The sequence below is a fragment of the Anguilla anguilla genome, chromosome 13, assembly GCF_013347855.1.
Source record: "Anguilla anguilla isolate fAngAng1 chromosome 13, fAngAng1.pri, whole genome shotgun sequence".
In the NCBI taxonomy this organism is placed as follows: domain Eukaryota; kingdom Metazoa; phylum Chordata; class Actinopteri; order Anguilliformes; family Anguillidae; genus Anguilla; species Anguilla anguilla.
In genome coordinates this window covers 292645-317645 of record NC_049213.1, presented here as the reverse complement: position 1 = coordinate 317645, position 25001 = coordinate 292645, and the positions used below count along the sequence as shown (strand labels likewise).

The 25001-nt window shown below is 41.3% G+C and overlaps 1 protein-coding gene across 1 annotated transcript in view; it reads right to left on the bottom strand.

Moving 5' to 3' along the window:
- LOC118210842 (complement C1q-like protein 4) overlaps positions 1-24625 on the bottom strand; it is a 47021-nt gene extending 22396 nt beyond the window's left edge. Inside the window, exons 1-3 of the mRNA XM_035387297.1 lie at positions 24030-24625; positions 22189-22764; positions 20899-21555 (exon numbers count right to left, since the gene is read on the bottom strand). Of these exons, the coding sequence (XP_035243188.1) occupies positions 20899-21444 (546 nt within the window). The 5' untranslated portion in view covers positions 21445-21555; positions 22189-22764; positions 24030-24625. The remainder of the gene's footprint in view (positions 1-20898; positions 21556-22188; positions 22765-24029) is intronic.
- Between the last annotated feature and the right edge of the window lie 376 nt (positions 24626-25001).

Here is a 25001-nt window from a genome sequence, read left to right as displayed (position 1 = left end):
GTTTTCAATATTTTAAGATCAATCAGTAATCTTGTTCCACTGGGCTGTTGGGAGGTTTGCCCTGTTAAGGCAATGTACCAGGGCATGGATGGGAACCACAGTCAGGTATTGCCTGCTCTGCTTGGCCGGCATCGATGCAGGGAGACAGACAACTGTCTCTAGTGTCGCCCAGGGATGAGAATGTTTCAGTCATCCGGGATGATAGGGCCTGGTTGCACACCAGTGACCCCCCCCGCTTGCTAATTGAATGTCCGCAAATCCACCTGTCAAGCTGAACATGAAACGTCTCTCTCTGACTCAGCCCAACTTGCTAACTGCAGTGTGATAGGAAGCTGACATCACTTGCTCCTCAGTGCTCTCCTAAACCAAAATTAAAGGATATGGCAATGAGCGTGGATAAGTAACATTAGGAATTTCAAACTTGAGAGAGAAAAATAATTGAAAAAATAATAATCCTACACTCAAAGCTTTGTTATGTGCAACTTCAAGCTGTTTTGAATACTTACAAAGAGCTGAAACTTCACCATTCCAACTCATTAAATGTATTCTCTTCACTGGTAACCAGACATCATCAATACCAACGACCACGGTGGCAATACCTGAAAGTACTACAGTGAGAAACTGCAACACATACATAATATTAGCATCCCAAAATGTGTATGGGAATCCTGTTTAGCTTGAATGTATATGTTGTCAATTTTTAAGTTGCCGATTAAGGGCAAGAATAAATCTAACCACAATGTATTCTGTTCCATGCATGTTAACAAGTGTTCATTTTTCCACAGAATGTTTTTATAATTGTAACAGGACTCTATGCCAGACTTGTGGGGTGGATGGCGGCTCGGATCCATCCTGCTTTAGCTGGACACCCAAACAGGGAGCTCATTATTTTAGTACCGCTGGGAAAAAATAGCTTTTTTTCCTAGATACATCAACAAATAAGCAGCACTTGTCACAAGCTCAGAGGTTTGAAAATATTCACAATTACCAGCTATTTAAAATTAGGATGTATGTATTACTCATTTATTTCTTGCCTTCTACAAAATCTTTCTTCATAACATGTCATTTAAAAGCTAAATTGTGTTTGCATGGCAATTGACTTAGCTTCCTACTGTCCTTTGGGTATAAAATGAAACCTGACAGGAATGCAAATCTTTCTTTTCCCAGTTGCTGCTCTTTCACACATACTGCACACAAAGACACCTTTCTGGGTCTTTGAGGGATTATTCTTGTGTGAGGCTGACAGACAGGCCAAACTGTGCCTACATTATTTTTAGTATTTTTATTTTGTATTCTTTCTGTAAATATCAATGAAACATAACTTTTCTTTGAGAAAGGGGGAAGAGAGGGGTATCTGGATCACTGTCAGCTCTAAAGGAGATGGAAATTGATTTGGGAGTTGGTCTCTGTCTGGGGTGGGGGGCAGCAGGACCTCTGTTAGTCCTGTTCTGTCTCTGAATTTCATTAGATGGCCGTGTTAAATACCAGTGAGAGAGGGGGCAGCTGTCGGCCATTTTTACAGTATACTGGTAGTATATATGGCAAGAGGCAGACAAGGGAGAAAGGGGACAACTGAAGGTTTTTTTTTTGGTGGGGTGGGGGTGGGGGGGGGGGGGGGCTGTTGAAGGCAATAAAAGAACTGACCAAGCAGTGATCCCAGAGTCATGTGATTTTGTTTGTTTACTTTCAAGTTGACCTGCTCCACTGGTAATAACACTGACACAATTAATTTACTGCAGTATAATGACCCCTCAGAGTGTAGATGATTGTAAAGTAGCTCTTAAACTCACCCATGGGACTATGTGCTTCGTGAGCAGGCAAGTGAGAGCAGGAAAAACTGTTGTATTTTTATTTTATAGTATTTTTATAAAATAGCTTTTCCTCCTCTTAAGGGGATTAGTGTACAGTACAGAAGCCCATGGCACAACTCCACCTCGGCCAGGACTCAGCAATAAATGTCATGCCAAAAGCCTTAGGGTGATTAAACAGTATCTTAATTAGAATTCCCAAATCGGCATACAGTTCAATCCATCTTAAAAGGGTTGTACTTTTTGATTAGTTAATATGGCTTTTTGTTTTTAATTTCACCTTGATATGAACAAGCATAGCTCAGTATGAAGCTTGTTGTCACGTTGTGCTTCTTTCACTGTTGTTCTCCACTGTGGTTGAATGAGCAGCGCATTTATAAAAAGTCCCTTATTGATGAGCACAGCTACAAATTTTGACTGATGATAAAGAATTTTTTTACCAGGAGGGTAAAAAGATGTATTTGGCCTATTGTACATGAAAACATGGGAAAAACTGTAGTTATCAGTAATTACCCAACAGAGCAGATCACTTTCATTTTGATTACATCTTTTGATTGTTTGTCTGCTTTGATTTGAATCTTTCACAACATAGGCCCACTTTTCAAGGTGTGAAATTATAAAGTATTTAGTTCTTCCCCATAAAGGTTCATTTTAGTGCATTTGAACAGCGGGCACATCGCCCCCCAAAGCAGACACATATTACCATGGATGACCGTCTCTATCAGTTGACATTTTTAATACTCCTGTGTGAAAGAACCTGACCTTTATGTGATCTATTAAAAGAGCGAATGACGTTTGAGGGAGAGAGAAGAAAAAAACACGCACAAGAAAAAGACAAAAGAAAGTAAAGGAGATGGCGTATGTTAGTTCTGGGGATGGAATAACAGATTCCTGCAATTATTTTAAAATTTGAATATTCAGAGTGGTGACAAGAGGAAGGGGAGATCGGGGCTGCCAGGGAAAATATGCCAGAAATCAAGCAAAAAAAATCCCCATTATCACTTTGGCTTAATTTATTACCTCAACACTCAACCCTTCGAAAGATATACAGATATTATAAATACATTAATAAGAACATGCTTTTCTTGCCTCGCTTAAGGAGAACTGGTGCCTGTCTCATTTCTGCTTTCCCTATCTACAACCCTGTGTTTGCATTGCTGTAATTTACATTTAACCCAACAGTTGTATATTTTATCCATTGTAATCCCTATCTGTAGCTTCCTTGAGAAGACAGCACGAAAAAAGCTGGTTTCTGGTTGTGTACAAAAGCAAAACACCAGGAGTAAGGTATTCTGTCAGAGTAAAAGGAAACTAGGCCCTTGATAAATTATCTGTCACTGTGATATTTAAGTGCCTGATTGTACGTTCACCTCTCAGTTTAGCAGTTTTCTAAATTCATTCAAAATTGACTAATTATATAAGATCGACCAGTCCCAGGCTGAGTTACTATCAAACATTCCAAACGCTACTTAATAAAAAGGGTCAGGTCGACGAGCGAGCGGTGAAACTGAGGGTGCATTTGTGCCGCTGCTGTCTGAATTTCAGCTGCGCCCACATTATTAGCGTATTAGTGTCGACTGATGGGGAGAAATGAAAAAGTGGTCATTAATTCAGGAGTAACAGACAGTAGCTCGCAGCACCTGCTAACACCTTCCTCTCAAACACTCGGTAATTAGTACCTTCTAATCCTGACGAGCCCTGTATTATGCTGCTACACGAGAAGTGAACAGTAAGTGCCATTCTATCAATTGCTTCCGAAAAATGAGCTGATTTAATTAATTACGGTGGAGGCATGAGTCATGTGGAAGAGACTGATGAGCCTGTTTGCATATTGTTCTCTTTCTCTGCTCTTTACCCACACGTTCAGCATAGCGTATGGCAGATTGCATGATGGGAGTCATTTTCTTCTGACTGTTAAGGAATGTTACTTAATATTGTATGTTAATAATAAGGCACACTGCTTTGTATATCAGATCCTTGAGGTCTTGAGATAAAAAAGGATTAAAAATAATCAGTAGGTCACTCTACAATTCTATAATTACTTGCAAATGTACTGTTAGTAGTTAGTTCTTGACGTTGAACTCATACAGCACATACAGTACATATGCCTGAATTCAATAATTATTTTTCCTCAGTTTTGGCCAAATTCAAATCAGCAGTTCTCCTTAACTTTGATTCATAATTATTTTATGTTATTTTATTTTAGGTTATTTTTTTAAATAAAATTCAATGGTTACATCTTTTGTATTCTCAAAAGCAATTTGAAGACTTTAGCAAACCCTAGACTGAACATGCCAAACCATATTTTTGAAGAAAAAATAAATATATCAAATATTTAGTAGGGTAATGTTGATTAAACCCCTAGTCGACAGGGTAACTGAATCACTTGAGTTCCCAGACTCCCAAATTTACTTATTCGTGTTTCACATTTAAAATCTCTGTTTTTGTTTCAGCTTGGAATACAGCTGAGAGCAATGAGAGCCATGTATACACAGTAAAATGACCAGTTTCAATTCAACTCCAACAGTGTTAAACCAATTCTGACTGTGTCGATTCAACTCTAACAGTGTTAAACCAATTCTAACAGTGTTGATTCAACTCTAACAGTGTTGATTCAACTCTAACAGTGTTAATTCAACTCTAACAGTGTTAAACCAACTCCAACAGTATTAAACCAACTCCAGCAGTGTTAAACCAACTCAAACAGTGTTAATAGCTGGCGACATAGCTAAGGAGGTAAGACCGATTGTCTGGCAGCCGGAGGGTTGCCAGTTCAAACCCCGCCCTGGGCGTGTCGAAGTGTCCTTGAGCAAGACACCTAACCCCTAACCCCTAACTGCTCTGGCGAATGAGAGGCATCAATTGTAAAGCACTTTGGATAAAAGCGCTATATAAATGCAGTCCATTTACCATTTACCAATTCAACTCTAACAGTGTTAAATCAACTCTAACAGTGTTAATTCAACTCTAACAGTGTTACACCAACTCTAACAGTGTTAATTCAACTCTTACAGTGTTGAACCATCTCTAACAGTGTTAATTCAACTCTAACAGTGTTGAACCAACTCTAACAGATAACATTTGGTCCCACTCTAGATGGGACATGCCACATACTGTACATATATGCTGCATAATAATTACCAAAGGATTAATGCTACTGCTTACACAGACACTAACACAGAGGTTTGGTCCCTACCTATCAAGTTAGCAAACAGATATCTATGCTGCTCTTCTAGTTGTGGTTATAAGCGCACTAGCTAAATTCCATACAGTTTTTACTATATTTGCAGGGGTTTCAAAGCTGTATATTACGGGTAGTTGTCTCAAGTGGTTGACAGGAAGTCATACATCATCATTCGCTGGATAGCTACCAAGCTGTTAACTAGGCCAGTCAGAGGCCATTGAGTTGTTTTTATAAACATTATCCAGATTTCCAGTGATTATTGTTAGTTGACTTATTGTTAGGACGTTAGCTATCTACTGCTTGTTAATTCATCTCCGTGGACACAGCAAGTTAGCCAGTCACATTTCCATATGTTCCTTCTATAGCCTACTGAATATAGCCTACTAATGCTAAAGATCAAATGAAAAATCTCACTTCAAATTTGCATTATTATATGAATTAATGTTATACAATTCAAGTCACATCTGTCCAATTTTAAATAACCTACAGCTGGCTAAAGGTTAACTCACAGCTCTCTAGGTGTCATTATCTGTGAGACCCACACATTAATGTTGGCCAAAAGACGGCAAAGTTAACCCCATATTTATATTTATACATACAGACACACACACACACACACAAGCACACACGCATGCACATGCACAGACACACACATACACACACAGACACACAAGCACTCACTCACACACACCTGCACACACACACAAACACACAGCACCTTGGTCCAAACGTCTCTGAAAGTTGAAGATGAAGATGTAGATGTCATATTACTGAATGAATGCAGACATCTGTCTGCCCACAGAGCTTAAAAGTGAGGATTTAGTGTTGGGAGAAATGGCCTCCTCATCAGCAGAAACAGCTCGTGTCAAAATTGCATGTTCATTTCAGTAACGTTAAGATGGATTACAAAATAAACACTAGATTGTTTACATCATACACATGACATATTCACATGGATAAGTTATGATTGCATGTTATGATTACACTACCAATTTCCATAAGGGCTATGTATGTTAATGAATCACCACTGGCTGCCTTCTCCACTTTACCACTGCGGGCCAGTTTAGGCGATGGATCACACATGACATGACTGTATGGTGCTTTACATGCCCCTCCTGGCCTGTAGGTGTAACATAGCAGCATGCAGCAGAGGCAGTGATGAATGCTACTGCACGCATGGGTACAGCCAGCAGGGGGCAGCGATGAGAGCTACTGCATGCATGGGTGAAGCCAGCTGGAGGCAGCAATGAGAGCTACTGCATGCATGGGTACAGCCAGCAGGGGGCAGCGATGAGAGCTACTGCATGCATGGGTGGAGCCAGCAGGGGGCAGCGATGAGAACTATATAGCACATGTGGGTACAGCCAGCAGGGGGCAGCGTTGAGAGCTACTGCAAGCATGGGTGGAGCCAGCAGGGGGCAGCGATGAGAGCTATATAGCACATGTGGGTACAGCCAGCAGGGGGCAGCGTTGAGAGCTATATAGCACATGTGTGTACAGCCAGCAGGGGGCAGCGTTGAGAGCTACTGCAAGCATGGGTGGAGCCAGCAGAGGACAGTGATGAGAGCTATATAGCACATGTGGGTACAGCCAGCAGGGGGCAGCGATGAGAGCTATATATCACATGTGGGTACAGCCAGCAGGGGGCAGCGTTGAGAACTACTGCATGCATTGGTGGAGCCAGCAGGGGGCAGCGATGAGAGCTACAGCATGCATGTGTGGAGCCAGCAGGGGGCAGCGATGAGAGCTACAGCATGCATGTGTGGAGCCAGCAGGGGGCAGTGATGAGAGCTACTGCATGCATGGGTGGAGCCAGCAGGGGGCAGCGATGAGAGCTATATAGCACACGTGGGTAGTGCTCCTGCTTTACTGAGCTTTTGGCAGCAAAGTTGGTTGCATGTAGCACATGCAACAGATCCACGTCACTTGTAACCAGGGGCGTATCTACGGGAGTTCCTGGCTGGGCCTAGGCCCGCCCACTTCTTGCCTAGGCCCATCCTAGTGTGCAACTCACATCTCGTCTTTTAGCTATAACAGCAAAAAAATAAAAAAGACACGCAGACTTGTCACCGTCGTTACTTTGAGAGCGTAATTTCCCAGCTGATACGATACCCCTCCCCCTACTTAGCCTAATGAAAGAATTTTCATCTATTCAACATCTATGCAATCGAGCTCATCCAAATTCAGTCCGCGGATTCCACGAATACAGTACTAGGGAATGAAGCCGAAAGACTAAGTGAAAGGGATGAAAATACCAACGAGCTTTGATTGATTCTCATGGCTTTAAACGTTCTTTTATTTGATCCAAGAAAAAAAACGAACTTTCAGGTAAGGAATTCTCCACAATATTCCAAAGTCCCATGATGCCTTGCGCGGAATATGTGCAGAACTTCATGTTTGGCGTAAAAAAAAAAACGTTATGTTAAATGCTATGGTAATGTCTTAAAATGGCAGAAATTTGGGAACATACAAAGACAACACTAAAACTCTGTACTCTTGTATGTTTTCTTGTATGGGGATGAGATGACATGAAAACAATTTTCAACCGTCCACCACGTTTTGGCAATGTTCCAGCTCTCACGTCATCACTGTTGCATGCTTCACGAAACTATTACATTACTAACTAACGCTTACATTACAGTGTGAAATATCCACATTATATAATACCATTAACCTATTTAAAGACACTCAATAAAAAAAAAACGTATATAACCGAAATGTTTTGAGCAGTAATAGCCTACTTACATAGCAATGATGAAATCTATGTTCAGTGGATGGAGACAGAGACAGTAAATCAACGATACAGTTCAATCGGCTTCAGCTAGGTCTATCAGCAAACATATGGCTTAGCTATGCCCAGAAGTCCTCAATAATAATAGTTTTTTCCAAGAAATTATGAAAAATCTTTGACCACGTTTCGTTAGGTGCAGCGTCTTTTACTGCTACCACAGAGCGAATGTGTAACTGAATGCGATGATAAGAAAATCTTATCTGACTTAAAAAACGCTATTCCAAAAGCAAAATTAGACATGTTATACATCGTTAGAAAGCTTAGACTCTCACCTACTGAATAAATGAATCGTCAATCAAGCCAGACTGTACTAAAAAGGGCAACAACGCCGTAAACAACAGGTGTGGTATTACGCACAGCTATTTTGGAAGGTACCTAGGCATCACAAATGCGCATATATTTCACAAACGGATTGTCCAAGACAATATATGACCACTCTCAAAAGGGACATCTCTAAGCGTAAAACCAACGGTAAGGTTGTATATTTATTCAATATTTAGTCCCAGATATTGACTGTAGACATGGTATCATTTTAAAAAACCTTTTCTCGTTTATTTTGTTATGTGAGCAGCGTTTTCACTGCTGTATTGGCATATCTTAGGGCTATTGTCGGGTTCACCTTGTTGCTATGACGGAATACGATCTTTTAGTGGTGAAAGAATATTTTTATGAATGCCAAGATAGACAATATTGTCCATTATGTAATGGGTGGGGGGTGTAGTTGTAGATGAGACTGCAGGGAGGGGGCGCGTGTTAAATGAATGACCAGAGCGACTTTCAGTTAGCAACATGTACTTTTATATTTTGACTCAAATTTTCATTCATTTTCAGCAGCTGATTTATGAGACTTTCTCGAGCCGATATGTTTTGAGGACATCGATTAGTTTACGTTACCTGTAATGTTAGTTGTTTAACACAATATTTAAGTCTAATAGTAATGACAAATCAGTATTACTGCAAATAAACCTGACGAAGAAACATCCACATAAGTAGGCAAAACCAAAAAGATCAACAAGAGCAGTGTAACACAGCAGGCCATGGCATAGCAGAACACTTTCGCACTTGTAATATACTGTAAATGCTATTGAGCTATTTATGGAATTAATTGTGTGGCCCACCCACTTTTATTCAGGCCCACCTGCAATTTAATTTCCGGCTACACCACTGCTTGTAACACTGCAATGCAGAAAGCTTAGCTAGCTGTCATGCCCAAAACTACAGCTAGCTAAGACAGACAATAAGCTATATAGCTTGCTTATGTTGTCAGTTCAATCACTCTCTCTCATTAAAGGTGGGCAGGGATAATTTTACCTTAACCAGTCAGCAAATAAACCATAAAGATCCATTCTTTAAATTAATTTTGACTTGGCCTGGTCATATGCATAAACACCACATTAAAATATAAATATCTATATAAAAAGGTTTTCAAGAAACACGGGCCCACTAGCTCAAAAGTTCTTCAGTGAAGCATTTATTTTGAATGTGGCATGTTCAGTTTATGTGAAAAGTATTGGTGACAGATTAGTTACGATTTGATATCACTTTTATATACACAAATGGTACACTATGTTTTAGGAACTGTGTATATGTGTGTATGTACTTGTGATTGTACTACACTCCAATCCCAAGACTTTTAAGAAATGAGTTTAGAAATTTCCAGGCTTTATGGCAATTCAAATTAAATAAATAAAAGTCTGCTGACTGAGACTACCATGGCATAATTTCTTTATAAATCATTCAATTCAATTATGTGCAGTATTTTGGTCTTCATTCAGGTGAGTCCATAGACCGACAGGACACAACTACAGCTGGAAAATGCTGCTATATGTGCATATAAGTGCATCAGAATAAGAACAGAATTTAAATTTGTCAGGATCAGTTTTGCCGCTGAAATGATACTTAAATACAACACTAGCCAATCAGGATTATTTCCTCTGGATAACATATTGAGGGAATGGTCCAATCAGGAAGTGAGCAGTTGCCCCAAATAATGATATTGGCCCACTCTATCCAACCAGTGTGCACATGCTGAAAAAGCAAGGAAGAAAACAACAACATCAGCACAAACTTAATCTCGTGCCCATTTGCCCTTCTGTGCTGTTTGAAAATATCGGTGCACACTTGTACTGGCCTTTCTGCATCATCAAAACAGGAACTTGTGTGTTTTATCATTGGTCATAAAGCCTTGCATTTGCTTATGAATGTTTTATAAATGACTGATGTGTTTATAAAGGGGGTAGTGTGATTTATCTGTTGTGCTGTGTTATGTATATGTTATGTAAGGGAGTTACACATGCTTCATTAAGACTTTAGGAATACATAATGATTTGTACTTTTTCATATTTTATTCAATGTACATTTCATTACATATTTATTTAATGTAATGGCCTGCAAGGCTGCCAGCGAATATTTACATTTATGAAATTGCGTATTACTGCGGCAGTATACATTTTATGGATTGTTCTGTACTCACAATAACAACTAGTTGCTAATATGCACAACTTGCACATGAAAAGGCGACAACGTGTAGTAGATTCAAAAATACTCATTATAACAGTTCACTTTCAAAAACCTTTAATCCTGAGTAAAAGATCCACCTACGAATTTGTTCATGCGACACAAGTCAAACAGTTAGAAAAACAAAATCATAATTTTTTTTTAACATCTTTATACTGTTCATTTCCACGGGGCCACCGGGCTCCATGAGCAAGTAAAATGTGTCAGCAATGTGTTAGAGCCCATTTACGGCAGTCCGGTTTCAAATGCAAGCAACAAGAGGAACACATAATCACGTTATGCTATTATTTATTGTAGTTTATTGTGCTGTGTCTTTGTTGCCTTCTGAAATGGTCTTTGAGCCCAGAGGCAAATGCCCAGTTTTAAACAAAATGGTCAATAAAGGTATTGAATTGAACATACGTTTTTGGGGAAATCTCTGTTTAGGAAAAACGCAAGAGCTGAGGCCACTGTCTCCTGAAAGGGAGACACAGACTTAGTCCAAACGGATTAGTTTCTGATGAGCGCAGAAACCGTATTCTGCTCATTATCTGGAAGACGGTGGGAGCATGCCTGTGGAGAAGCAAGGCTGCTGCCAGGCCCGTATGTTAATGCAGAAACGCACCACGCAGCGCGGCCAGGTCACATAATGAAGAGCACTGCTCCGGGGGAAAGGGGAAGTATTATTCTGAAATTTCAGTGCTAGCGGGCCTCTGCTAAGTCTTACGACTGCGTAATGAGTTCTGAGTTTTGTTCAATCTGAGGGAAGCTGTCACATCTCCATGCTAAGAATTCTTCTAGAATATTCTAAATCAAGTGCGTAACTCCATCAGAGAATAGGTGAATGAAAAAAAAAAGATTACATTTTTTATCATTTAGCCAATGCTGAATAAATGGCATGTACTGCATTAAATATCACTATACTACGAACCAGTGCCCACACTGTAAATAGCTATTCATATTTTTAATTATTTAACTAAATGTACAACACTAATAATGTTAATAGTGTACAGCACTATGTAAAAATGTATTAATGTTTATGTAAATATATTTCATCAAGCAGCATAACGTTAATGTAAAGATATTTCATGTCACTTCCCTCGACATTCCCATTGTCCCCCTGGTGGACGTCCACATGGAATTCAAAACTGTGGTGTTGGTGTGCAAGGCTGCTAAAGGAGCTGCACCCCTATATCTTCAGGCCACGGTCCGGTCCTGCACCCCAACCTGTACTCGGCTACCCCAGGCACCTGGCTCTCCCCTCCCTGTGATGGCCTGGTCATCACTCCTCCCGGCCTCCCCAATGGAGGAACACCCTGCCCCCCTCAGTCCTACTGACTCCCCAATGTAGGAGCGACCTGCCCCCCTCAGTCCTACTGACTCCCCAATGGAGGAACACCCTGCCCCCCTCAGTCCTACTGACTCCCCAATGCAGGAGCGACCTCCCCCCCTCAGTCCTACTGACTCCCCAATGCAGGAGCGACCTGCCCCCCTCAGTCCTACTGACTCCCCAATGGAGGAACACCCTGCCCCCCTCAGTCCTACTGACTCCCCAATGCAGGAGCGACCTGCCCCCCTCAGTCCTACTGACTCCCCAATGGAGGAACACCCTGCCCCCCTCAGTCCTACTGACTCCCCGATGCAGGAGCGACCTCCCCCCCTCAGTCCTACTGACTCACCAATGCAGGAGCGACCTGCCCCCCTCAGTCCTACTGACTCCCCAATGCAGGAGCGACCTGCCCCCCTCAGTCCGACTGACTCCCCAATAGAGGAACACCCTGCCCCCCTCAGTCCTACTGACTCCCCAATGCAGGAGCGACCTGCCCCCCTCAGTCCTACTGACTCCCCAATGCAGGAGCGACCTGCCCCCCTCAGTCAGGACAGCAGAGTCCCTCCCTGCTGTAAACGGAAGACCCATCTATTCAAGCACTAGCTCTCCTCCCACCCTTCTCTTCCCTGATTCCCATATTCCTCTTCCTAGTCTTTTCCTATCTATATTTCTCTTCCAAAAGGCCCCTTTCTACCTCCACTTCCACATGTTAATTCTTGTGACAAAGAATTACCTATGACTGTTGTGTTGTGGCCTGACCATTGCACTCTCATTAATTGCTACTTGGAAGGTTGGCAATTTAGAAGTCTAGGCCTTTTCTTAAATAAATGAATGAATACTAAACGTTCACTAAATTAATACTGGATCCTGTGTACTAATCCAGATTAGATCATCAGCAAAATGCCTAAAATATTAAAATTATAAAATGTAATATTATACTTAATTAATTTGAGGCATTTCAATTTCTAATTTTCTTTAATCAACTACGCATAGGTTTTAAAGGTGCAGTCTGTGATATTGCTGCATTTTCTTGAGTATATCAATTATGGTTATATTATCCTATATTCTTGAAGAGAAGGAAAATGTGCTACTTGTTACTGTAACCTGCCCAAACCAATTTATCGTTTCATAGCTCCCTCGTTACAAGTCTGTTACCATTCATTCTATCGTAACCATTACACCTGTCCGACCAGCCGAGAATTGACCCCCCTCCAGGGTTCAGCAGGTTTCCTCCTGAAATTTACTCCCATTGGGGAGTTTTTTTCTCGCCACTGTTTACGTGTTTCTCTCCCCATTGGGGAATTTCTTTGTACCTCAATTGCTTGCTTTTGGGGGGTTCAGGCCTTGGTTTCTTTGGTTCAGGCCCAATTCTCTTCTGTATTTCCACTGTAAAATGTCCTTGACAGTGAGACAGTGTCTCTGTAAAAGGAGCTATATAAATAAAAACTGAATTGAGTATTTCTGTAGCATTTTGAGTTTGTCAGTAATTGTTATATTATCCTATATTCTTGAAATCCTAACCATGGCACTCACAGATAATTGGTATAGTGGTGCTGGTTATAAACTTCAACCCAGGATTTCCCACTCAAGCTATCTGTGCATTCAAATATCACAGATATTTGCCAATCACAAAGGAGCGAGTCATTCTCATGTCAAAAGATGACGAGTAAAGAAGTGTCATCAATCAAAACTGCATCACAGCTGCTGCTGCCAAGGAGGGGACTGCTGGAAGCAAACTGCAGACAGTGTCAGTGCGTAAGCATGGTGCTTAGCTCTGCTCCATCCCTCCAGTATGACAACAGTATTTTTCCTTCGGTCTTATTAACATAGGTTGCATTATCCTGATGCAGTATATCATCAAAAACAATTTATGGGCGAAGCAATAATTCTCTCCATCCTTCTAGCTGCAACCCCTGTGGTGCTAGGAGGTCTTGGCTGCAGGTCAGGACTGAATACAAGAACATAAAACAAAATGGTAAATGGCTTAAAAGCTTCATTGTCCGCTTCACAATAAAAAATGAAATTTTGGCATGGCTTCATGACAAATGCCAGCAACCGTGGTACAATAAAGTAGCCTAAATCTCTTCACAAATGTGCTTTTCTGTATTAGTCCCCAGTCTGTGGCTTCACTGGGTGCACTGAAGCAGCTATAGTGCTCTATAGGATCTTTTAGTTCAGGTTTTCCCTGTCAGTGGGACTTTGAACCTGTGGCCTAGAGGCAGTAAGTTCAAAGATGCTGAGCAGTGAATGAGTCTTGTCTTTTAATGTATGACTCAATGACGACTGTTAAGGGACATAGAAAGTACATTAGTCAAATTTGCAGATGATACAAAACTGGGAGGCCCAGCTAATAGTTTGGAAGCTACTGAAGTAATCCAAGAAGATTTAAATAAAATCCAGAAGTGGGTGCAAACCTGGCAACTGAAATTTAATATAGCCAAATGTAAAGTTCTGCATGTGGGAAATACAAACATTAGACAGGCTTACTTTATGGGAGGAAAAAATTGGAATGTCCTCAGTTTGAAAAAGACCTGGGAGTAATGGTTGATGCAAGCCTTTCTGGTTCTAGGCACTGGGCTGTAGCAGTAAGAAAGGCCAACAGGATGCTGGGATATATAGCCAAAAGTATTGAGTATAAATCCAAGGAAGTTATACTTATCTTAAATAATATATTTGTTAGACCACACTTGGAGTATTCTATGCAGTTCTGGGGACTGTACTACAAGAAAGATATAGAGGCTCTGGAAAAAGTTCAAAGAAGAGCAACAAAATTGATTCCTGATATGAAAGATAAAAGCTATGAGGAAAGACTTAAGATGCTTAACCTCTTCAAGCTTAGTAAAAGGAGAGTCAGGGGTGATTTGATTGAGGCTTTTAAATTCATAAAGGGGATCAACAAAGTGAACTACAAGGGATTCTTCAGGTTGAGTTCTGTTAGTAGAACATAAATGGAAATTTTAAAAAGGTAGATTCCATACAGATATTAGGAAGAATTGTTTCACACAGAGAGTAGTCAATGTGTGGAATAGCCTGCCAGGTCACATAGTAGAGGCAGAAACTCTGGGGATTTTCAAGACTGGGCTTGATACAGCGTTAGATACTATCTAGTCTGTAGATAATCAGAGCACTAATTTAGTTAGGAAAATGGTGAGCATTGTTGGGCTGAATGGCCTGTTCTCGTCATTATATTACGTTATGTTATGTTATGTTATGTTATGTTATGTTATGTTATGTTATGTTTGTTATGTTTGTTATGTTATGTTATGTTAAGGCAACTAGCTGTGGCTAGTTGCCTTAACATAACATAACATAACTGACTGCTTTTCAAGTCAACAATATGTTTCATAATATTCTACATCATTTTTAAAATTTGAATTTGTTCTTTGGTATATTGAAAATCTAGTCACTTTCATTATTGTTCACAAGTTTGAAAGTGCTAATCAAGGTGCTGCTATTGAAGCAGCCGTCAGGGGAAGGGAAGGTGGCCTGCATCTGGGGAGGCTTTGTGCTGCTGTGTGCTGCCAGAATGTTCTCATTTGTTACTTGCTGTTCAGCAATGGCTGGTAACAGTTTTGGACATTTAAACATTTTCTTATTCAGTAACTTGGCTCTTACTGACGTGAAATGGCTGACTCTGATGCTTGTGGGTCCTGGATTTATGCCCTTTACTTTGGAAAGGGTACCTTCATCGATTAACGAGCAGGACAGAAATCATTTCTTGAATCTCAGCGACACACACACACACGCAAGCTGGCATTCCCTGGTCTCAAAGCTCTCGTAAACCATCGCTCACTGTGTTGCTTTTGGGCTCAGAGCAGCGCTCGCTCACAGTTTTCCAAAAAATCGTAAATGTGTAAACCAAGCTCAAGTCTCCTCATCTGTCTTATTTGTCTTGATCATGTCCAGCCCCTCATTTTTGCCTCCCCAAAGCTCCATCTCTCCGCTTACTGTCTTCTCTCCACTATTAAGTAATCTATCTTCCTCTCTTCCCTTGATCTCTCCCGTCAGCTCACTTGTCTGTTTCTGCCATACTTTTTTCAGTCATTTTTTTCCATCTGCCATATCTTCATGTTCTTTCCCCCATTTGATGTCCACTGCTAAATTGAACTTGTTTGACAGCGTTCAAAATCCAAGATTTTTGAGTTTTTGACCAGCTCGTACAGCCCATACGCTCAGCCGAACCTTTATGACACTGCGATGTTAGCGAAGTGATTTGGCCTTCTATTTTCAATAGGAGCTCTGTCAGATCTACTTCATGGACAAATATTCTACTTCTCACAAAGGAATCCACTCATTCACTATATCCTCGCCATTTCCCCCAATAACACACAAACATGTCTGAGAGACCCCTCACCATCCCCTGAATCAATTAACACCTCATTCTGCTCAGCCTTTTGTTCCTTCCACCCAGTTGTATCATGATGGGAAAATTGCAATGTAAACATTACAAGATTATTGGTCAGAAAGGTTTTGCTTGTTGATGATTAGATATCCAGAAATAATCACCTTGAGGTGAATGGTAAAACCAGAATGGTGTGTTGGATAGAGGGTAAAGCAGGCCAGCAACACCTGGTGTGATCACTGTCCAAGAAACCACCTGCACTGTCCAAGAAACTACCTGCACTATCCAAGAGACTATCTGCACTATCCAAGAAACCACCTGCACTGTCCAAGAGACCACCTGCACTGTCCAAGGAACTACCTGCACTGTCCAAGAGACCACCTGCACTGTCCAAGAAACTACCTGCACCATCCAAGGAGCCACCTGCACTGTCCAATAAACCACCTGCGCTGTCCAAGGAGCCACCTGCACTGTTCAAGGAGCCACCTGCACTCTTCAAAGAACCACCTGCACTGTCCAAGGAACTACCTGCACTGTCCAAGAAACTACCTGCACTGTCCAAGAGACTATCTGCACTATCCAAGAAACTACCTGCACTATCCAAGAGACCACCTGCACTGTTCAAGGAACTACCTGCACTGTCCAAGAGACCACCTTCACTGTCCAATAAACCACCTGCACTGTCCAAGAGACCACCTTCACTGTCCAATAAACCACCTGCACTGTCCAAGAGACCACCTTCACTGTCCAATGAACCACCTGCGCTGTCCAAGGAGCCACCTACACTGTTCAAGGAACTACCTGCGCTGTCCAAGGAACCAGCTGCACATTCTTAAGATTTTTGTGAAAATAATACTGAGGAGGACCACATCAGTTAAATAAACAAGAAAATGATTATTTGGATGAGGGGGGGAAATTGGTGGAATTGTGCCACATTTCAATGAGAAATTTTCCAGGCTGGACTCACTTGACGGGCTCACATAATTATGATTCTACGAGGCTGACCATGTCAACACTGATCACTGTCTGTGAATCACTGACCTTCCAATGAATCACTACAGTCCAGTGAGGTGATTCAGGCCAACTTAACAACTGGCCTGCAGCAAAACACTGGCAGAACTAGACTGCAGGAAGCTAATATCACAAACTGTAACTTGCTTTGAGTTTTAGTAGTGCTCCATTCTCCTGAATGATGTGTGTGCTTGTGTTCCATTCTCCTGAATGATGTGTGTGCCTGTGTTCCATTCTCCTGAATGATGAGCGTGCTTGTGTTCCATTCTCCTGAATGATGTGTGTGGTCGTGTTCCATTCTCGTGAATGATGTGTGTGCTCGTGTTCCATTCTCCTGAATGATGAGCGTGCTTGTGTTCCATTCTCCTGAAGGTGTGTGCTTGTGTTCCATTCTCCTGAATGATGAGCGTGCTTGTGTTCCATTCTCCTGAATGATGTGTGTGGTCGTGTTCCATTCTCGTGAATGATGTGTGTGCTCGTGTTCCATTCTCCTGAATGATGAGCGTGCTTGTGTTCCATTCTCCTGAAGGTGTGTGCTTGTGTTCCATTCTCCTGAATGATGTGTGTGCTTGTGTTCCATTCTCCTGTATGATGTGTGCTCATGTTCCATGATTTTTGGAAACAAACATGTTTGTTGGAAACAAAGAGTAAATGGGAGTTGAAAAAACACAAAAATCTGTGTAATTAGAGATGTCTTGTGCTCATTCAAAATCATTAACACAGGTGGTTAAATCATTTCAAAATCACACATTTTTGGCAACATGCGGTACAGTAATTGGAATTGGAACAGTCTGAAGATCCAAAGGGAGAGGAAGTTACTCAACCCTACAAACAGTGCACACATTTTGTAAATATTGCATGTTGACACTGATATTCCTTCAGGTGCACGGTGGTGCCTTTGGTGTTATATGAGTTTATCTCGAGGGAAGATTTCTCTCAATGCTGGAAATTGCGTCAGTGTTTTCTTGACCGATTTTAAAATAATGCACCGACTCAATCTAGAGCACCTGTTTACTAATCTGTGCGTCTGCTTTTTTTCATTTTTACCCATCAGAACTGAAAAGTTTGTCGGGTTCAGAAGGACCTGAAATGGGTTAAATAATTTAGTTGACTGAAAAGATAATTAATGGGGAATCAATGGACAAGCAAAGCAGAGTGGGGGTGCCGGTGGAGAAAAGGGAATCTCATCTAGAGGCTATGAATGATTTAACAGAAGGAGAGGACAGGAATGACAATACATGACTGTATATGTGTATGTGGTAACCCCACACCCATATAAAACCCTCTCCATTTCTGGCTCTGTTTCTGTGTGTTTTCACACACACACACACACACACACTTTTAAGGTGTACAATATTAGTCAATCGATTATCATTACCTTGTTCAGTTTAGATTAAGAACAGTACAAAGAAGCATTCTGATTTTACAGCATTCTGTTATTCGGCAACATGACTTCCTCGTTCCCCTCCTCAAAGCTAAACGTATTTATAAGACAATAAAATGTTAAGTCTCTTCAATTTTCTTTTTTCAAAATCAAGTCATTTCTCTAGTCTTATGCTTATTTTCCTTCCCCGCTCCCCCTTTCTCTGTTAATTAGTGTCCAGGGAGTGAAAATTCTACATACTGTTGCATATTTCACTTGATTTCACAATCTTGTTTACTTATGTGATGTGCAAATAAGTATTTTCTATGAGGTATGAAAGTGACAGGCACATCTCTTGAGATATGTATTGCCCTGTATTGTATTGTATCTATATGTATTGACTGTGAGAATATGTAAGGCAGTAAGATCATTCATAATCAAACAATAATGTCGTGTTCCGAATCTTCTGACATTTGGTTTATAGAAAGGGCAACTTAAACACTTGGTTTTTTTGTGTCTATTGTGCCACGTCTTCATATTGTAACGCATCGTTCAATGATCTGTGTTTTGTGCAAGCATACCTGAAAAAATGATCATGATTATTGTGTAATGGATCACTTTCAGTTCAGTTAGCAGTGCCTGGGCACCCATGCCTGGTGTTGAATATGCCAGGAGGTACATGTCTGGATAAATTACCATTAGAGTAAACCTTAAGCTCCACAGCTGTGTTCCAATGCACCTGACGAACATACTCTTATTAGAAAATTGTACATACCGCCCATACATTGAGCAAAAATATAAATGGTCTTGCTCAGAAATGATACTGCATCATTTCACAATAGATGGCCAAATAAATATGGGAATTATGGCTTCATCCAGATACAATACATTTTTAAATGGACTGCTTTTTTTAAATGGACAACCTGTTGCAGAATTTAAGCTTGGTCTCTTGGTATTAAGCAGTGGATAACTGGAGCAAAGAGATGCAGGCATAGTCCAATGATGCAGGCATGGGAACCGGGATTCAGTCAAGGTTTCTAAAGGTTTAGTTTCTTTCTAAATTTGTCCCACTATTAAATCCTATGTGTTTACTACTTAAATGCTATTTTGTTTCCACAAATACAGATCAGTGAGTTCAGCTTTCACCAGAATTAACTCATTTTTATCTGAAAGTTTCTGTTAATAGAACCTAAGGGACTGCATACCAAGTAACATCACCGAAGTAACTATTTCATACTATGCAGAAACGAACTTTGCAATCGCAGTTGTGTGATGTTTTGAACTGACTATAATCCACCACTCAACAGTCAAATTCCCCAACTTGTCATTTAGCAACAGATGGAAAGTTTTGCTATTTTGCTCATTCCATCCTTGTTATTTATTTGTTTTAAGGCTGTAAATCTCGCAGGATGCCTGCCCAGCTGTTGTGTTCCGCCACGCTCACACGCACTCACTGTGATTCGGGATCGTTAGACTCGTTGTCACCAGTCTGTCACTTGCATGCATTCTACTATCTAATTCCTCAGGAAAAATGGTCTTAGAATGCTGGCCTGAAGATGCTCTTTTTCCTATCCGAAGGGCTGCGTTTTGTTACTCTACCCCCCCCCCCCCCCCCCCCCCCCCCCGCCGCCCCCCGCCCCCTCTAGGTGTCAAACAGGATGTTGGTCTCAGTCATCCCTAGTTCTATATTCCTTTCTTTCTCCACATACTCCTGCTTTTTTATCTTTCACCCTTCCTTTTCATTCTTTTTTTCTGTATTTTCTCTTCCCATCTCTAATATTTAGAGTTACTCAGGATTATTCAAGTTTTTTCAGTTTCATTGTAAATGCTGAAAGTTTGAGAGCTGAACTGTTTACAGAGTGGGCAAATAACTATTGTCCTTTGACCTTTCATGTGTAGCCATCCCTTCAACACATACCCAGCATTAACTTCAGTCACAGGCTACGGCCATCTTACCTTCACTAAGTACATGTTCACTAAGCCAATTTTTCCGGTCAACAGTGCTGTGAGTTTTATATAAGAGTCTCAACAACAGGTGCATTATAGTCTCAGGTTATTTTGAAAACAGACAGGTGAAAAGAGGCAGTGGGTATGTTCACAGAAGAGAGATTACGGAGGGGGAGGGGGAAAGTGAGAGAGCCTGCCAGAAAAGCACGCTTTGCTCACAAAGACTCACATATACATAGGAAAAGCAAACAGAAGTGAAGGGGAAGGGAAGGAGGATATATTGAGAGCACAGAGAACTATAATAGCAAACCCAAAAAACACAGTGACACAGTGCAGCTAGCTAAATGATAGCTAATTCCCTTTAGTTTAGGTTGAGGTTCTCAAACACATCACTAGTATGTTTTCCTTTGGAAGTAGGCATATTAGTGTGATATGTACCTATTTACAATGTAGGTGGGAAAGTTTTGGCCACATGTAGAAAAAAGAAAAAGTTGGAATAACTTTTCTGCCACATTGTTATTCCCTGCAGCCTTACTGAAAGGCTTTGTGCAAGCTGGGAGGGAGCCAGTGCCTCGGAACAAGGGCATAAGGACATGCAAAAACAGATTCATCGTCTCGGCTCTGACCTGCCCATTCTTCTTCAGGTCCGCCCACATGCTGGTGCCATCCCCCCCCTTCATCAGTACGTGGTAGGTGAAGTAGTAGATGCCTGGCAGCGGGCAGGTGAACTTGCCGGTGGTGGGCTCGTAGTAGTTGCCCACGTTGGTGACCACGTCGTCAAACTTGAGCACCTCGCTGCCCTCATGCTGCTTGCGGAGGCCAGCGTAAAAGGCGATTTTGGGGCTGTAGAGGGAAGGTACGTATCCTCCAGGTCCCGGCCCAGGGGGGCCCGGGGGGCCCGGCTTACCCGGCTCTCCGGGGGGACCGCGAGGTCCAGGGGGTCCTGGCAGACCAGGGCTCCCGCGGAATCCGGACTTCCCCCTACGTCCCGTGAAGTCCGGGGGTGGCGGGGAGACGACGGCCAGCTCGTGGCCACTCTGCGGGGGCGTGAAGGGGTCGCAGACCATCCGGCAGCTGCCCAGCATTTCGTAGTGGGTGTCCCCGCCTCTGGCGCTACCCGCTTTCGTGCTGTGGACCAATAACGGGATGGCGACCAGCAGCACCAACACCATGGCCACGCCCACCGCCGCTCCGATGACACGCTTCCTGCGGCTCAGCCGGGAGGCGGCCAGCGTGAGGAAGTCCTCCTCCCTTTTGGTTGGAATGGTGCCAGCCAGGTTGGACTGGGAGGGTGGGGGTGGGGGCTGGGGGTGGATCAGGAAACAGGGGAGAAAGGCCACGAATGGGGACAGGGAGACCAATGAAGCAGAACAGTGGGCAATACAGGATAAACAATGGTGAAAATATGGAAGCCAAGGAGAGAAAGACTAGCAAGAGGATGATGGAAAAATATCAGGTTCAAAAATAAGGGTGTAGGGTCTGTAAAATTACAGAGTGGTCCGTAAAAAAAAAAGACAGAGTGAACTGTAAAATAAGAGAGAGTGGTCTGTAAAATATGATAGAGAGACCTGTAAAATAAAACAGAGAGGTCTGTAAAATAAGAGACAGAGGTCCGTAAAATAAAACAGAGAGGTCTGTAAAATAAGATACAGAGAGGTCTGTAAAATAAGAGAGATCAGTAAAATAAAACAGAGAGGTCTGTAAAATAAGAGACAGAGGTCTGTAAAATAAAACAGAGAGGAGTCGTATCTTAGGGAGGGGAAGGAAGTTGGTGGTGGTCAGGAAGCAGGAGGGCTGAGGGGGAGTGAAATGAACACAAAAGGCAAAGGAAATGTGAAATTAAGGAAATATGAGATCAAAAACAAAAAACTCAAGACTGCAGTAAGAAGGAAAGTGTCTGGATTCAAATGGCTTACTGTAGGGTGATCAATGAAAAGTTGCTCCCTCTTCCGTTTCCTTAAAAACTGGCCATTGGGTCACTTTTCCTTGTTAGTCAGATTTTTTTTTCTTTAATTTCCTGTAAAAATTTCCCCCTGCCCACACACAAAAATCTCAAGCACACACGCACTGCTCAGCGAAGCCACAAAGTAATTCAAAGATCTGAGGTAAAGCAGCCTGGCGAATGTGAGCCCAAATAAAATATGGCCGCACTGGGTGCACTGAGCATCAGCTGGAAAGGCAAAATGTTTTTTAGTGGACAGGCTAACAGTAGAGAAACACTGAACCGCTTCTCCTCAGTGGCTGGACCAGACACACAAAGATGCCTCTTTTATCACTCCTAGGCAGGTAAGAAAATGGGAGATTCCACGTCTTCCTAGGTTTGGAAATGATGGCCAGAGAATTGTGCCAAAAAAGCGTGGGTATATCTCACACAGATGGGAAGTGGTCTTGTTTTTTGGAGACTAGTCCCTCCGGAGACAGTCTCTTTCCTTACATGCAGACATTACTCCAGTGCTCCAAGGATTGGCAGAGGGGACATTCAATTCTTCAATCTTTGGGAAAAAATAAAATGAATAAATAATATTTAAATAAACAGCCTGATGATGCATTTTTATCCTTCTAATTCCATTTTTCTTCCCTATGGTGGCACTACAGAAAAATTTCCCATGACATAGGTTGAGGGAAACAATGGAACACAACATTAATCAAACAACAGAATACTGAAATAATGTTCCCCCTGAGTCTCATCTATAGTGTAGAAACTACAGGATTTATCTTGCAATTCTGTGGAGGATCCCAAATGTCAAGTGTTTATTGGGGCTGGGAGGGATGATTTTACTGCTTTAGGTTTTCTAAACATTATCAGTACACACAACAAAACAGCGTCAATCTCAAATATCTACTGTGAGGTTTCATTCACACCACACCTGCACAGTTTATGTTCAGACAATTTCTGCCCATTTCCTTTAGCAAATTCAAGCAATTACACTTTAGAGCTTAAATATTTGACTCAAAGACATCTCCCTAAAAATAAGGTCTTTATTCCACAATAGCTTATTGATTAGGTAATGTATAATTATACATAAGAATGTATATAGTAGCCTTTATAATCTAACAAAATATTAACACTTAGATATTAATTTGTGCCAAATAAACACTTGAATGTTTTTTTTTAAGTTTATAAATACACAATGCTAATGATTGTAAAATTTTGCGCAGTTTATTTAAATTAATAGTCATCATCATCATCGTCAGGGTCGCCTTTAGAAAAAGCCCATGACATACATAGTTCAAGCCTTAAAATTGATCTTAAGACCTAGCTCATCATCAGCTTGTTTACATAACAAAGATATGGTAATAAAAATCGAAATACTAGCCAACTGATTTCTGAAAATGGTTCAATTAACAAGGTCTTTTTAATTTGAAATGTCGGCCTTTTCTAACGGAGCTGTACCATTGCTGTGATTCCGTGTTCTGGACGTACAGTAAACACATTTTCAAATAGGGTTCAGTACTCGGCAAGTATTGTTTGGCATTTTTAATTATTTAATGCATGATGCTTATTCTATTCTTTTCTTAATCAGGCGCTATGTTGGCATTCTCCGCAACTTTATACAACAAGCATCTGTCACTCAATGAATGAAAACACTGACGGAAAAAAAATAGTTTTCAAACGAACTTAAATGCGCTACCAGCGACTTAATAGGCTAGCGCCTTCGGAATAGTTACATAGCCTTTACCATGGGTAATAAAAAAATAATTTACATGCATGTGCAGTTTTTTGAAGGAAAAAAACGGTTGTAAGCAACAGTCTTACCTTTTCTCCCCCGCTGTCTTTCTGGTGAATAGTGTGCGATTCTCCACTCTAATCTTCGCGGTGCCGCGTAACCCGAGGATAAACGCGTTCCAGTCCTCCACACTGACTGACCCAGAACTCGGGAGAAAATGTTTTTTTTTACAGTTTGCAAATGTCTTCCCTTCGAGACGACCTCTGCGCAAAATATCTTTGGTCTATGGATAAGCAATAGACTGCAAAATGTCCAAACTAATATTCCGAACAAAAAAGGCGCAATAGAACTCTTTAAACTATATTTTCAGTAGCCTATAATGTCAAGATTGCTACACTTGAACCAGAGCGTGAGTCATTTTTTCATCAATCAATGCGCGACAAATGATTTTGTCAAGCAATAAACACGAAACAAATGCATAAAATAAAACTGCCGTCATTATTGTAGCTACAAGTAGATTTTGTCGTATTTAAGTCATGTTTACATATGCCAAATCTTAATTCGAGATTTTTTTCAGGGATATTTTTTCAGTCCCTAATGATCTTCTTCCACAGAGCAACAGTTTTCTCACTTCCTCGACACCTGTGAGATTTCTGTTGGCGCTTCTCTCCTCGTGCTGGGCTGGCGCTCCCCCTCCCTCTCACAGACTCTTACTGTTCTCTTCCTGCCTCGACAGATTAAAAAAGTTTTGTTTTTTTTTTGTTATTAAGCGTAGGCACCTGTAACTAAATTATGTATAATGTGAGATTAATTATGTATCTCACATTCAACTTTCTACTCCTGCTTTATCTTTTTTTTGCATTTCTTCGATTCTACCCTCATAGCACACTGTTCAAAACATTTATTATATTTTATTCACTTGTTAATTTTTGCTGCGCGATTTGAAAACGTACCGTTTGTATTGTTAAAAAAACAAAACAAAAAAACAGGGAAATTAACACGGGTAAAAAGTTGGGCGTGGCCAGGTTGCATCTGTCCAAATCATCATTGAGTCTTCCCGG